Source organism: Phlebotomus papatasi, chromosome 2, assembly GCF_024763615.1.
Source record: "Phlebotomus papatasi isolate M1 chromosome 2, Ppap_2.1, whole genome shotgun sequence".
NCBI classification, from domain to species: Eukaryota; Metazoa; Arthropoda; class Insecta; order Diptera; family Psychodidae; genus Phlebotomus; species Phlebotomus papatasi.
This window is the reverse complement of record NC_077223.1, coordinates 106,472,935-106,485,783: the sequence shown is the minus strand read 5'-3', so window position 1 is coordinate 106,485,783 and position 12,849 is coordinate 106,472,935. Positions and strand designations below refer to the sequence as shown.

The 12,849-nt window shown below is 32.9% G+C and overlaps 1 protein-coding gene across 1 annotated transcript; it reads right to left on the bottom strand.

The window, feature by feature from the left end:
- Positions 1–3,566: 3,566 nt before the first annotated feature.
- On the bottom strand, positions 3,567–10,067 carry LOC129800660 (leukocyte surface antigen CD53). Its single transcript, XM_055845210.1, has 4 exons — positions 9,468–10,067; positions 7,992–8,180; positions 7,533–7,916; positions 3,567–3,985 (listed from the first exon to the last, which is right to left on the bottom strand). The coding sequence occupies exons 1-4, from the start codon at positions 9,531–9,533 to the stop codon at positions 3,740–3,742; spliced, it is 885 nt and encodes a 294-aa protein (XP_055701185.1). The 5' UTR covers positions 9,534–10,067; the 3' UTR covers positions 3,567–3,739.
- Positions 10,068–12,849: the final 2,782 nt, after the last annotated feature.

The window sequence follows — 12,849 nt, the reverse complement described above, 5'->3', positions numbered from 1 at the left end:
CTCGCCACCCACTTGAAAAGAACCACAGTCGGTTATTTTAGGCAATGCTATGAAAAGAATACATTCACCATTTCTCTTTCCTTGTGATCACTTTATTATTACTCTCTTTAAATGATTTTTCTTCACTTTTATTTGAGAAATCAAATTATGGGGCTTTTGCAGAAAGTAAACAATGCAGATTTGACAACTGAGAATGTACGAAGTGAAGTTAGCGTCGCCTATTAAAAAGATATGGCGACAGGTGGTAAAATCAATTCCAGAATATTACCACTTCTCGCCATGCCTCATTTTTATACAAAAATAATATAAAATGAAATATTAATTGATTAAATACAAATTTTATGTATTCCACAAGTGCAATTAAATATTCAATAGACAAATTATTTACCCAAATAGGTATTTTTGGCCTGATGAAAATTTGACCACACTTAGTACATTTGGTAAGAGATGTTGGATTCGATGCACTTGCTTAAAATATTGCTGTAAAAAGTGATCAAAATCGTGAATCCAAAACGAATAATAATTATTTTTCGATTCTATGCGTAGAAGCAGAAACAATACAAAAAAATTGCGCTTCATTTATTTCATAAATTGCGAAAAATAGCGATTTCAATGTAAGTGGCGAGAAGTGGGGCACTGGCGAGAACTGGTGATTCCACCCTAAGACATTTCACAAGTTTTATGTATCAGTTTCATTTTTATTGCTGATTTTCGGTCAGCAAAAACTGTCTCGTCGTTAAAGGGTTAAAACTTGTCCTATTGAGCTAAAATTTTAGTATGTTGTAGCTGATGTCAAGACCTTTTCAGAATGTATCTATGTTCTAGTCTACATCAAGCTTCTACCTAGATACAGAGGCTCAAAGTTTAAAATTTTGTAATACTCATATTTAGGCGGTCTTTATTTTTTAATCTTCAATATTTAAAACCTAAACGAAATGCCTTATGGCCAACGCACAATAACTTTTGTTTAGTAGACATGTTTTTGACATTTCAATGAGAGTGAATGAGATCTAGATCTAGTCACCTCGCTCATTCTCATGGGAAATTTTGAAAACATGTTTACAAACAAAAGTTATTGTGCGCTGGTCATTAGTAACCATTAAAAATGGTTAAGACTTTTATATGATATATTTTTTTTACTCTAACAAAATTAAAAAAAATTAATAAACGAAAAGTGGATTTATTTAATTTTTTATTTTTCATCTTTTTTTTTAATAATAATAATATTGTTTATTAGTTTCTTCGTAAATTAGACTCAGAGCCTCTGTATACAACCATGAATGTTACAAATGTTAGAGCGTTTGGAATAACAAGTATTTTGAAAGTTGCTGTATGATGATAGGCTGGTCAAAAACTTGTAGGAGCAGAGAGGTTGGAAGGATGTTCACTAGAGAGAATTTTAGACACTAGAGATTCTCTATTCTCTCCTTATGGATTTCACCCAACGCTCTTATCTGAAAATTTGAGGCATTGGACTATCTGTTGAAATATAATATTGTAATGGGCCAAATTCATTTATAACACATTGAAAAAAAAATGATTAGTGCGAAACATAAATAGTCCGAAGGTAGCGCGCTTTCCCCTATACTTTTAGGCATTCTTTAGATCGTCCTTATAGAATAAGGTTTGTTCTTAGGAATCTTTTTCTTTGTTCCCTTCGGCATCTGAAATAATAAAACAGTGCTGAACAATGCGATTCCCGGAAAGAAATATTGATTTGCGAAACGCCCGCTTTAGAGCAAAACGTAAACAGTGACAAATTCACTAATATCTTTATAAAATATTATTATTTTATGAAAATCGATTTACTCACCTTGTACGGGAATGATTGCACTTCACTTTTAATTAAAACTTTGGATTTTAAATATTTTTTTCACAAGGAAAAAAACAATAAATGTTTTCAATCATCCAGCTGTCATTAGCGGAAATATCTTTGAAAGAAAATTTTCAGTGAAGAACCCAGCTGGCACAAGATTAAAATTAGTCGATTACACTCATTTATTTAATGGATAAAAATATTATGTTTGTTTTTTTTCTCAAAGTTGAATAGTTATATTATGTTACTGTAGTGACTACATTACCGAAATATAAATAAAAATATTATTTTATGTAGATTTTATCTAGTTAGCGTAGTCATAACGATCCATATAGTGAAGTGCCCGGATTAGCGCACTTGACAGTAATGAAGAAATATCATCTGAAGAAGCATACTTTACAATTATTTCAAAAACACATTTCTTCAAGGAAGATTAGGGGAAAGTGCCCATGCTTGATACTGTAAAATGATGTCCAAGGTTTGTGATTTTTTTCTGATTAACACACAAACCGTGTTTTTATGACATTAGGGCACTAGCGAAAACCATTTTTCCACTTTGAGTCCATGAAAATGTCACTCTGCAACCTTAAAATTCAGGCAACAGGGTTGAAGGCTATGTCAATTGTCGATAAAATTGGAGGATTACAATAAGTGTGATTATGAAAGAATCACATTTAGTGATAGAGTTGCCACATTTAAATTATCATTCACGGACCCTTATTAAAATATAGGATGGGCACAGGCAGTATTTATAAACTTGTCACCATCCTCAAAAACAGTGTCCCCAAGTAAAAATATTTTTACATAAATATTAATACTGTTAAACCCTCTATGTGCCTATGGTAGTAGTTTTCCTGAACAGCGACATTATTTAAGAAAAACTTGTGAAATATTATATATCGAAATTACAGTTTTGGACCTATTTTTGATTTTTGCTTCCTGAAATTAGGGAAAAAGAGCTAGGATCCTAAATTTTTTTAGGAAATGTGAGGTTTAGGACCAACTATTAAAATATATTGCTATGAGTCATAACTATTGATTAACATAGGAGAAAAATAGTTATTATTAAGCTTGGATTGTATCAAGCATGGGCACTTTCCCCTACTTGTAAAAATAAATTTAGTTTTAGAATAATCTTTTGTTTATTTTTCATATACGCTCTCGAGAAGTGGTACTTCTTTTTAGATCAAGTGAATTTCATGAAATCAAAATTCACTGCTTTTCTTTTTCAAACATTTGGATCAATCGCATTCTTTCACACTCAAAAATCGATTGACCTAAATTGAATTTGTCATGATGTATAAATGAAGAAGAAGAAGAAGAGTGCGAAAGAGTGGGATAGACATATGCAAAATGTTTGAGAAAGAAAGGGCTGCGAAAACATTAAATTTTGATTTCATGAAATTTTCCCGATCTAAAAGATGGAGACTTGGTTTTTGCTGTGACCAATCTGCCAAATTACTTACCAAAAAGAATCATAAAGTCATCATAATTTCAGCTCTACTTCAAGAGCATTAGTAAACCAGAAGTTAACACTTATAAAAATTACGCAATCAATTCTTATCTACCTGTTGCATTCTGATGCATTAACAATAATAAAAAAAATTCCACTGTTTACCTGCACACCTACACCAACCGTCTCCGAATCTGGATTGCAAAATTCCTCAACTAATACGTTTTAGCATAAAATCAACATGTTTACCTATTGTTACAGATGATATAGAGATCAATTTACAGGAAAGAGCAAAAGTTGTAAAATAAATAATTTAAATGTTTTATTTTTCAAATTAAAAATTAGGTACTCTTTCTGCTTTCTAACATTATAAAATCGTATATAAAGGCGTTGTTGATAAAAATATCAAATGCTTATAAAAGTAATCTGCCAACTTTTTTTTTGTGACTTGTCTTATTTTTAAAAACCAATCAACTGGATGAAAGTCTATGTGCTTGAGCTCTTTTAAGATCGGCATGCAAACTCTCGTGAAGACTCGATGGAGGAGTACTTTTGGATGTGGCTGTGGGAGCGGAAGGATTCCTTCCTGCATCTGCTTGAGCATTGAATGGCAAGAGTTCGGTATTTCGTGAATTGATGCGACTCTCAACATCGCCCCCTTGCTCTTGTTCTTTCAGCAAAACTGCTAGTTGAACGGTCATAAATACTCCCATGACCTAAAAGAAAATTAAATGTTTTTTCTACATTGTACGGCAGATCGTTGGGTTGTACTAGAAAGTGGTGATGTGTGAGGAAAGTGCTTAACAGACTCGTACTAATTGACGTAAATTTCATCTTAAAATTGATATCAACAATTAGTAATGTACTTAGGAGGGGAAAAACTTGAGAAAATTTCATTGGAGTGAATCATTTCTCTCAAATTCGTATTTGTTGAAGGTATTAGATGAGCTTTATCACAAAGATGAATTCTCTGACTGAGATAATGCGGGAATTTTTCTGTGGGTTTTACGTTGGGGAAATGAAAGTGAAAATAATACGAACACTATCGAGAGATCAGTACATAATCCTTTGATTTATTGACCCCTAAAAATTTCCACTTACGATTCGGAGTTCACTTTTTCCGCTACCAGAGACCTAGAGGCTAAACGGTTAGAGATAGCGACTTGGAACTTCAGAGTACCCCCTCCCCATAAGTCCACCTAAAGATCATTATCATGAACTTCATTTTTGTCCCAACCAAGTTTTTGGTTATTTCTCGAAATTGCGTAGTGCGTTTTTTTTTCTTTAATAATTTTCGGATATGAATATAGGCCATTAGACAATTTCCGGTCAAAGTCCCGAACGCTAAAATCTTTAAAACTAAAATCCCGAAAACTAAAATTTCGAAAACTAAAATCCTGTAAACCAAAATCTCGAAAATATATTAACATTCATAATTAATTACGTTAATGCTTATTGAAAGCGGTCCCACGCAGATTAATCGAGAAATGTTTCATTCACAACTTGAGTTTAAAAATTCGAAGATCGGTTTCGAAAACCAAGAAAAGACATTTACTTCTTGCATGGTGATTAAAATACTTCCGGTTCGAATTTCGAAGTATCTCGAGTGTCAGTTATCAAGATTGTGAGGAAAAACATTAATACAAAGCAATTCTTTTGACAGCTTATTAACCCATTCCTTACCATGGTATTATACATCATACGCAAATTGCGTGATTTTAGATGATTTATTCTAAGGCAATTGATATTCGAATTTCTATCGGGAATGGATTTTTAGTTACTTTAGTCCTTCAATTACTTGGAAAAAATAGCCCGACAGAGATGGGAATACATTTTGTTGTTCTTTTCTCGCTTCGCGTGAAGTCATGCAAAAATTTTGCTCAAAATGGCGGACAGAAAATACGACATCCCGTCGAATTTGTTAAAATTGGCCTTCATCCTCTTTCCTGATTTGAATTCTAAGTGCCTTTTTGTTTTCTTGGATAGTTACTCTATCTAAGTCAATAGAGTTTGTAATGAATTAATGCACAGAATTTAAATTCAGTGACCGTTAAGACGTGTGTTTGACAGCGGCTCCCTGCGCCCCCATAATAGATAAAAATTCTTTCTTTTCAAAAAAAATCATCTATTAATCTGTATTAAACTAATTCAAAATTTGAACATTCTACCTGAAGTATTTCTAGTACAATGACTGAATGGGTTAAACAGTCGTGACTGGAACGAAAAGCGAAAGCACTGGAGAAGAGTCATTTTGCTAAAAAAAAATGTTTAGGAGAAAAAATTACCTTTTTATTTTTACAAATCCGACCGAATTGGACAGCAGAAAAAAAAATATTTTGAGACAATAAGTAATTATGTTTTAGTGCTATTCCAGTGAACAATTAACAGACCTTTTTAGCATTTTACTGTTCTCAAGTACTTGTACATAATCGATTTCTCTTTGCATTGATTACTGTCACGACTGTTAACCCGACGAGGACTGGGGGGGGGGCAATCGTAACAGGAACAAATACAGAGAAAAGTCGATAATGCAGAAACACTTAGAAACAGTAAAGTACTAAGAAGCCTGTTCATTACTTTACATAGCAAAAAAATTAAAAGGGGAATAAGGTAAAGTATGATCTAACATTAATAGGTCAATTATCCCATAAATAATACGAATCACTGACAATTTCGTAGAGATTGGCCTCCACACATTCAAAAATTGACCCACCGGTAAAGTCGAGGAACCCGTTGGAGTGAGGGCACTTTACCTTAGTAGTATTCAAATAAAAAAATAAACATGCTATTTTAGCACTTTCCCATTCTGAAGTGTTTCTGCGTTATCGATTTTTCTTTGTGTTGGTTCCTGTTTTGACTGTTTTCTCGAGTTCTCACTGTGTACTAAAACCACCAAATAGTCGTATAGAAACGCTTGAGAACAGTAAAGTGTTCAAATCAAACAGCATGTTCATTAATATTGGCAAAAAAATAAAAAAGGATATCCTTCTTAATATTTTACTGCTCGAACTGCTATGGCCGAAAAATTCGCCATTTTGAATTATTGAAGGTCAAAGTAAACCACTTTGGAAGGCTCATTTTTCAACCGATTTGGCTAAATTTGGATTTTTTTGGAAAGGTATTGAATTTTCTAACACCACTGCATCGGCATTCATCGGTAATGAATCGGTTAAGTACCGATTTTTGAATAATTTTCCTTACCCTATAATCCCTATAATAAACATTCCCAAAAAATCATGTTTTTTTTTTTTGATTTTTCTTAAAATTGGCTTAAGCTTTTTCAATGATATGCGGATATGTTTTAGAGCTAGCCCAGGTGAACATTTCACCCAAACATACCTATAACCGGAAAATTCGCAATTTTGAATTATTGAATGTCAAAGGTCAACCACTTTGAAAGGTCCATTTTTCAACCGATTTCGTTAAATTTTGATTTTTTGGAAAGGTATTGAAATTTTGAACCCGACTGCATCGATCTTCATTGGTAATGAACCGGTTACGTACCGATTTTAGAATAATTTTACTTACCCTATAATAAACATTCGCAAAAAATCATGATTTCTTGGTTTTTCTCAAAACTGGCTCAAGCTTTGTCAATGATTTTCGGATATGTTTTAGAGCTAGCCCAGGCGAACCTTTCGCCCAAACATACCTATGTCCGAAAATTCACCATTTTGAATTATTGAAGGTCAAAGTTAACCACTTTGGAAGGCTCATTTTTCAACCGATTTGCTTAAATTTAGATTTTTTGGAAAGGTATTGAAATTTTTAACCCGACTGCATCGGTATTTTTATTTTCCGACTTTTTTTTATTTTCAAATGCTTTTGTGATTTATGTGGCAAAGCTGGGAAGCTTTGCCTTCTCTTTTTTTTTTAGTACATGTCTTCAAATGCTTTTACTCTACATTATCGACTTTTGTTTTTGTTGGTTCTTGAGAAAGATTTCCCCTTTTCATTTTTCATTGGAATAGCATCATTGCTTTGAGCACTTCCCAAAACTGAGACGCTTTGCCACCCCTTTAACCTTCGATTGATGATAAAAATGGAATGATGATTTTAATTTATGTACCCCATTGAGAATGTTGATCTTAAGATTCAGACTTTTGACACTGAACTCTCTTTTTATCTGTGTTATAATTTTGTCTTCTGACTTCCCTTCCCGTATCTTTCGGTTTTTTTTTAATTTGAGAAAATAGGCCGAAAAGCAGTACAGAGAGAATTTGATGATTAATAAAAATTGAGGCAAGGGATAAATAAACAAACCTGAACAAGTGCGAAAATAAGAGCAGCAACTGATACATAGAGAAGACGCTGTCTTGTTTCATCTGTGAGAGCAAATAAACAGCCACGCTGATAGGATGCCAGACATCGTGGATCTGAAGGATCTTCTGGCCGACGACAGCATGACCATGGAATTGAAGTTTTGATGTAATCTGTAATGCCATGTACGCCACAGCATTGCATTTCAGACTGCAAACGATTCCACAGGTGGCTGTGGTCATTGAGGGTGTTGCTTTCGGAGAGGAAGTCAGCAAAGGATTCCTCTACAGGTGCTATAGCTGTCCCATTGATGTCTTTTCTTGTGGTCAGAGACCAGATTGTTATGAAAATGCTTATGAGAATAACTCCCAGAAGAGATGTTCCAAACTTTAAGTAAAGCATAGAGTAATTTTTTTGTTAGGAAAATTATCTTTTTTTTTGTTTCTCTGAGAGAGTCCTTACTAAATAGAGCTGACATCGATTTCTCTTGGCCACAGCATTCCATCCCATCCACGATACAAAGAGTGTGACCAATCCTAGGCACAAGATAGCCGTGCTTGGACCCCAGGCACCTCCTTCAACTAGGAGATTGTATCCCAGATGATGATAGAGGATGTATCCTCCGAAAACTACAAGAACTCCTCCACATGCCTTAAAATCAAGAATTTACTAAGTCGTCATCTTTGATATCTTTCAGAATTTTTTTACTGCTCGAACTCAAAGAGAGAGCAGTTATATAATCGACTTTTTTTTTCAACTTTGCACTGTTCTGGAGCTTAAACGGTAAGGGATATCGACTTCCGGTCTTCGGTGACCTTTCCTCAAATGACGTTATCTCGTGCCCAACCTCTTTATTTTTCCCCCTCCCCTTTCATACGTTCCCTATTCCTCAAAAATAGGTCAAAAATGAGGTTTTTCCAATTTTGCAAAAAATTGGCCCAAGCTTTTTCAATGATTTTTGGATATGTCTTAGAGCTAGTCCTGGCGAACATTTCGTCCAAACATATCTATGACCGGAAAATTCGCCATTTTGAATTATTGAAGGTCAAAGTTCAATCACTTTGGAGGATCCGTTTTTCAACCGATTTGGTTAAATTTGGATTTTTTGGAAAGATATTGAAATTTTGAACCCGACTGCATAGGTCATAATCGGTAATGAACCGGTTAAGTACCGATTTTAGAATAATTTTACATCCCCTTTTTAGTAATATTCCCTAAGAAAAATGTTTTTCGATTTTTCTCAAAATTGGCCCAAGCTTTTTCAATGATTTTCGGATATGTTTTAGAGCTAGTCCAGGTGAACATTTCGCCCAAACATACTTATGACCGGAAAATTCGCCATTTTGAATTATTGAAGGTCAAAGGTCAACTACTTTGGAAGGCTCATTTTTCGTTTTGCTTAAAATTTGATTTTTTAGAAAAGTATTGCAAATTTTAGAATCCGGCTGCAGCGGTTTTCATCGGTAATGAATCGGTTAAGTACAGATTTTTTGATTTTCAAATGCTTTTGTGATTGATTTATGAATCAATTTAATCTCTAGTAGATCAGTGATTCCAAAAGATTATGCAAAAAGCTAATTCACAGTGAGCTCTGTCTCGTGAGTTCGAGCATTCCGCAAAGCTGGAACGCTTTGCCATCTCTTTTTTATTGCTTCACGATGGAATCATGAGTCGAATGAGTAATAGATAATTTTTTTTACAAAAGATAAGACAATTCATAGAATTTTCATACAGTAAATAATCACTCCCTCACAGATAATATTTCATCAGAGATAACATCCTGCCATTCTGCAATAAAATGGCAGAAAAATCTCTCTCAGCAGAACTCTTGCTTGACTTCCAAAAGCTCTTTAAAGAGACACTAAAGTCCAAGAACGATCATATACATATGCACATGTACGTGCTGAGTTGTAAGTTGTGATTGAAAAATGCACTCACCGCTAAGAAAATTGCGTAACTATAGAGAAAATATCCGAGACATTTAATTCTGCTCGCTAATTTCATTTTACTTGATGTCTTTTCACACTGAACCCATTGAAATTGTCAAAGAAATTTTTACTTTTAAGCCCTGTTATGAGCTATGAAAATTTTTCAATGATGAACACTTTCATTCTACATGATCAGAAATTTTACACTGCACAAAGAACACGAAGAACAAGATAGGTAAAGGTAAGAGTCAACACATGGGTATTTTTATGAAAAATTTGATACACCTTTTATTGTATTGTCGACACATTCACGTATTTACCTGCGTTGATGAGGAGCATATCAAGTGGTTTGAGGTACGATCAGCTTTGCCCGTGTACTCTGCGTCACTCACTATCTCTTTCGCACCTTAAGCACACCGGAGGCATCAAGAGATACTACTCTACTTCACAGACTTCACACCTCAATCCCATTTTCCTTGAACTCTTTTTCTTTTCACGAAGAAAACAACTCTGTTTATTCTTCTAAAAGAATTATTTGAGATCGAGTAGATCACAAAAGAATAAATATCAAACTAAAAGGGATTTTAGTTTCAGATTTGTTTTTAAATCTAACTGTTTTTTTTTTGCAAATATCGAGTGAAATTGTTAATAATCTCATTTACTGTAATCCTCAGAAAATTTATTATTCTCAGATCAGGCTGAAACTTTGCCAAAGATGAATCTTGTCACTCTCTGATCGTTAATGCAGGTATAAACAAGAAATCGTTAATTTTGAAAGTGTCAAAATTATTTTCCATGATGGCTACGCAAAATGATGTATACTGAAAAAATCAAATGGTATTCCACGCTTAGCGACATAATCTCACTTAACTCTTTCGCGTCACACTTTTATTCAGAAGATGAATTCATGTAAAATTGAGTTTTTCCTAATGCTTAATGATCAAATATAATAGTTCAGAGAGGAAAATATTTTTCCATTGCGTGAAAGCTCGGAAAAACCCCGTGTCATATATGACCCTATTGTCCACAAGGGAAGTGTACATACCATTTTCAAAATCTATATCACGGGCTTTTTAAGAGTTTTTTTTTTGCTTGAAGTTATTAATTTGGTCAAAACCATGGCAAACTGGATTGTCTTGATGAACACTGTACTCCTGGTGTTCAAGGAATCTTCCTGGTAATCCCTTGAACAGTCACTGTCACAATATTTTGAGTGGTATTTGGCAAAAATAAACTTATCCACATATTTATTCACACACAATACAATTGCACAATATGAGACTCTTGCAGAATACTCTAAAATATTGCAAAATATGTTATAATTCATCAGATATAAGATTAAATGCCCAGGAGCGAGATGTCCCACCTGCATTTCACAAAGAAAAACAATGTCCCAACTACATTTCGCTATAGGTTTGGGACGAAAACACTGTTACCCTTGGGGACAATAGGGTCATATATGACCCGGAAAATTCTACACGCTTTTCTGGAAAATTGAGAGTAGTTTATTATATCAAAATATGCAATATACAATCTTTGGATATTCTATTTTGTGTTTCTAAAGAACTTTTTGTTGAAAAAAAAAAATGAATATAAAAAAATTTTGAAAAAGAAAAGTCATTTCACAAAGTTCGAAATTAGTGATTTTTGATCTCAAATATTTTCTTTTCCTGAATATCTGGAGTCTTGAGAAAATTAGCCAAGAATCTTACATCCTTCTATTATGATAATAATAATAATAATAATAATAATAATTTATTGATTGATGCCCAGGTTACATAATATAACAAACAGGACTATACAATATATACTTTAACATGTGATTAAGTTTAAAAATAATAATAAAAAAAGCGAGCAGCACAAGAGTTGTTTAGACTCAGGAAAGCTTATTTCCTTATTTCAATTAAAATCTCAAGCGGCATTTGATATCTAAATAATGTATGTCTCAAATGTAACCAACATATTTTCAATGTAATCAAGCTATTACTAAAAAATATAATGTATGAACATTATGAAGGTATATTATCTGAAAATTATGTGCGTTGTATGCTATAAAAATAACTTAACTAAAAAATGTATAGAAAATATTAGTTATTTTCTATTAGTATGAACAATACAATTTATTTGATAAATTCGAGTTAATATGTTGGTATTTCCCCTTAAAATTATGACTACATGTTTTTATAATCCATAAATAAGTCATAATATAATCCATTTTTGAGTGAAAATGTGTAAATCTATGTCGAAAATATCGAAAGTATAATTACTTTACATATTCTTGCTGTTATGTTCACATAATGTGGTTAAATTGTATGAACATCATGTTTTGATATATTTAAGTTACATTTGTTCTGTAAAGGAGACAAGTTATGTCCAACTTGTGTTCTTTTTATATAACACTGCCAGTTTGTCAAAATCTGCTTTATTTACTAATCATAGATATATCTGAGTTTAAATTTGTGAAAAAAGTGATGTGTTTCACAAAATTAGAGTATGAAAGTGCATCAATGTCAACAGTATGGAGTACTGAGTTAGAAGTGATGAAATTTAGCAAGATAAGGAAAATTCACGGATAAATAGTCAATTAATAATGTGTTTGTTTGCTAAAAATTTCCTTCTTTAATTGCAGTGTATAGCGGGAGTGAAAGCGTTAGAACCCACTTTTCTAATCATTTGTTGTAAAACTCAGTTGCAGAAAATGTGCCCAGAAATGTCGAAAAAGTTCACCAAAATCATAAAATTGGCCTGTTTTGACACTTGATGTTGTGTAGTTACATTAATGTTGTAAAGAATCTGTATTGTAAATATACTGTACGACATAATGTAGATAAAATAACAAAAATGTGTGAAGACGTATTTTCTTCCGCATTTCTTGCTCTATCAGGTTATAATATCTTAATTTTATTTTATCGGAACTGAAATAGGATTATGGCGTGGAAAATTACAGATAATAGGTGATGGCAAACTCAATTTAATGGAAAAAGTATGGAAAAAACATTGACAAGCACCGACATTTGTCCAGAGTTGTGTTTAAAGTGATGTATTCTATCAATAGAGTCAATAAAAACCTGAGATCTATAAGTTTTTTTTAATGATATGCTGGAAAAAACAATGCCACAAAATTTTATTTTCTTTAATTTCCCAGCTTTCTATTACGAATTTCAAGTCGGGAATATAATATTGTTCACTAAAATTGTATCCTCTAACGGAAAACACTCATTGCATTAAAGTTTCATACGCGATAAAGTGCACGAGACATACAAAATGTTACTGAATTGTTGAGGACAAATAATAATTGATTCGATGAAAATATTTGAGTAAGTTTTAAAGAAAAATTCCAAAGAAATGACAGCTCTTCAGCCGATAGTTATAACACTGACATTACTAAGTGA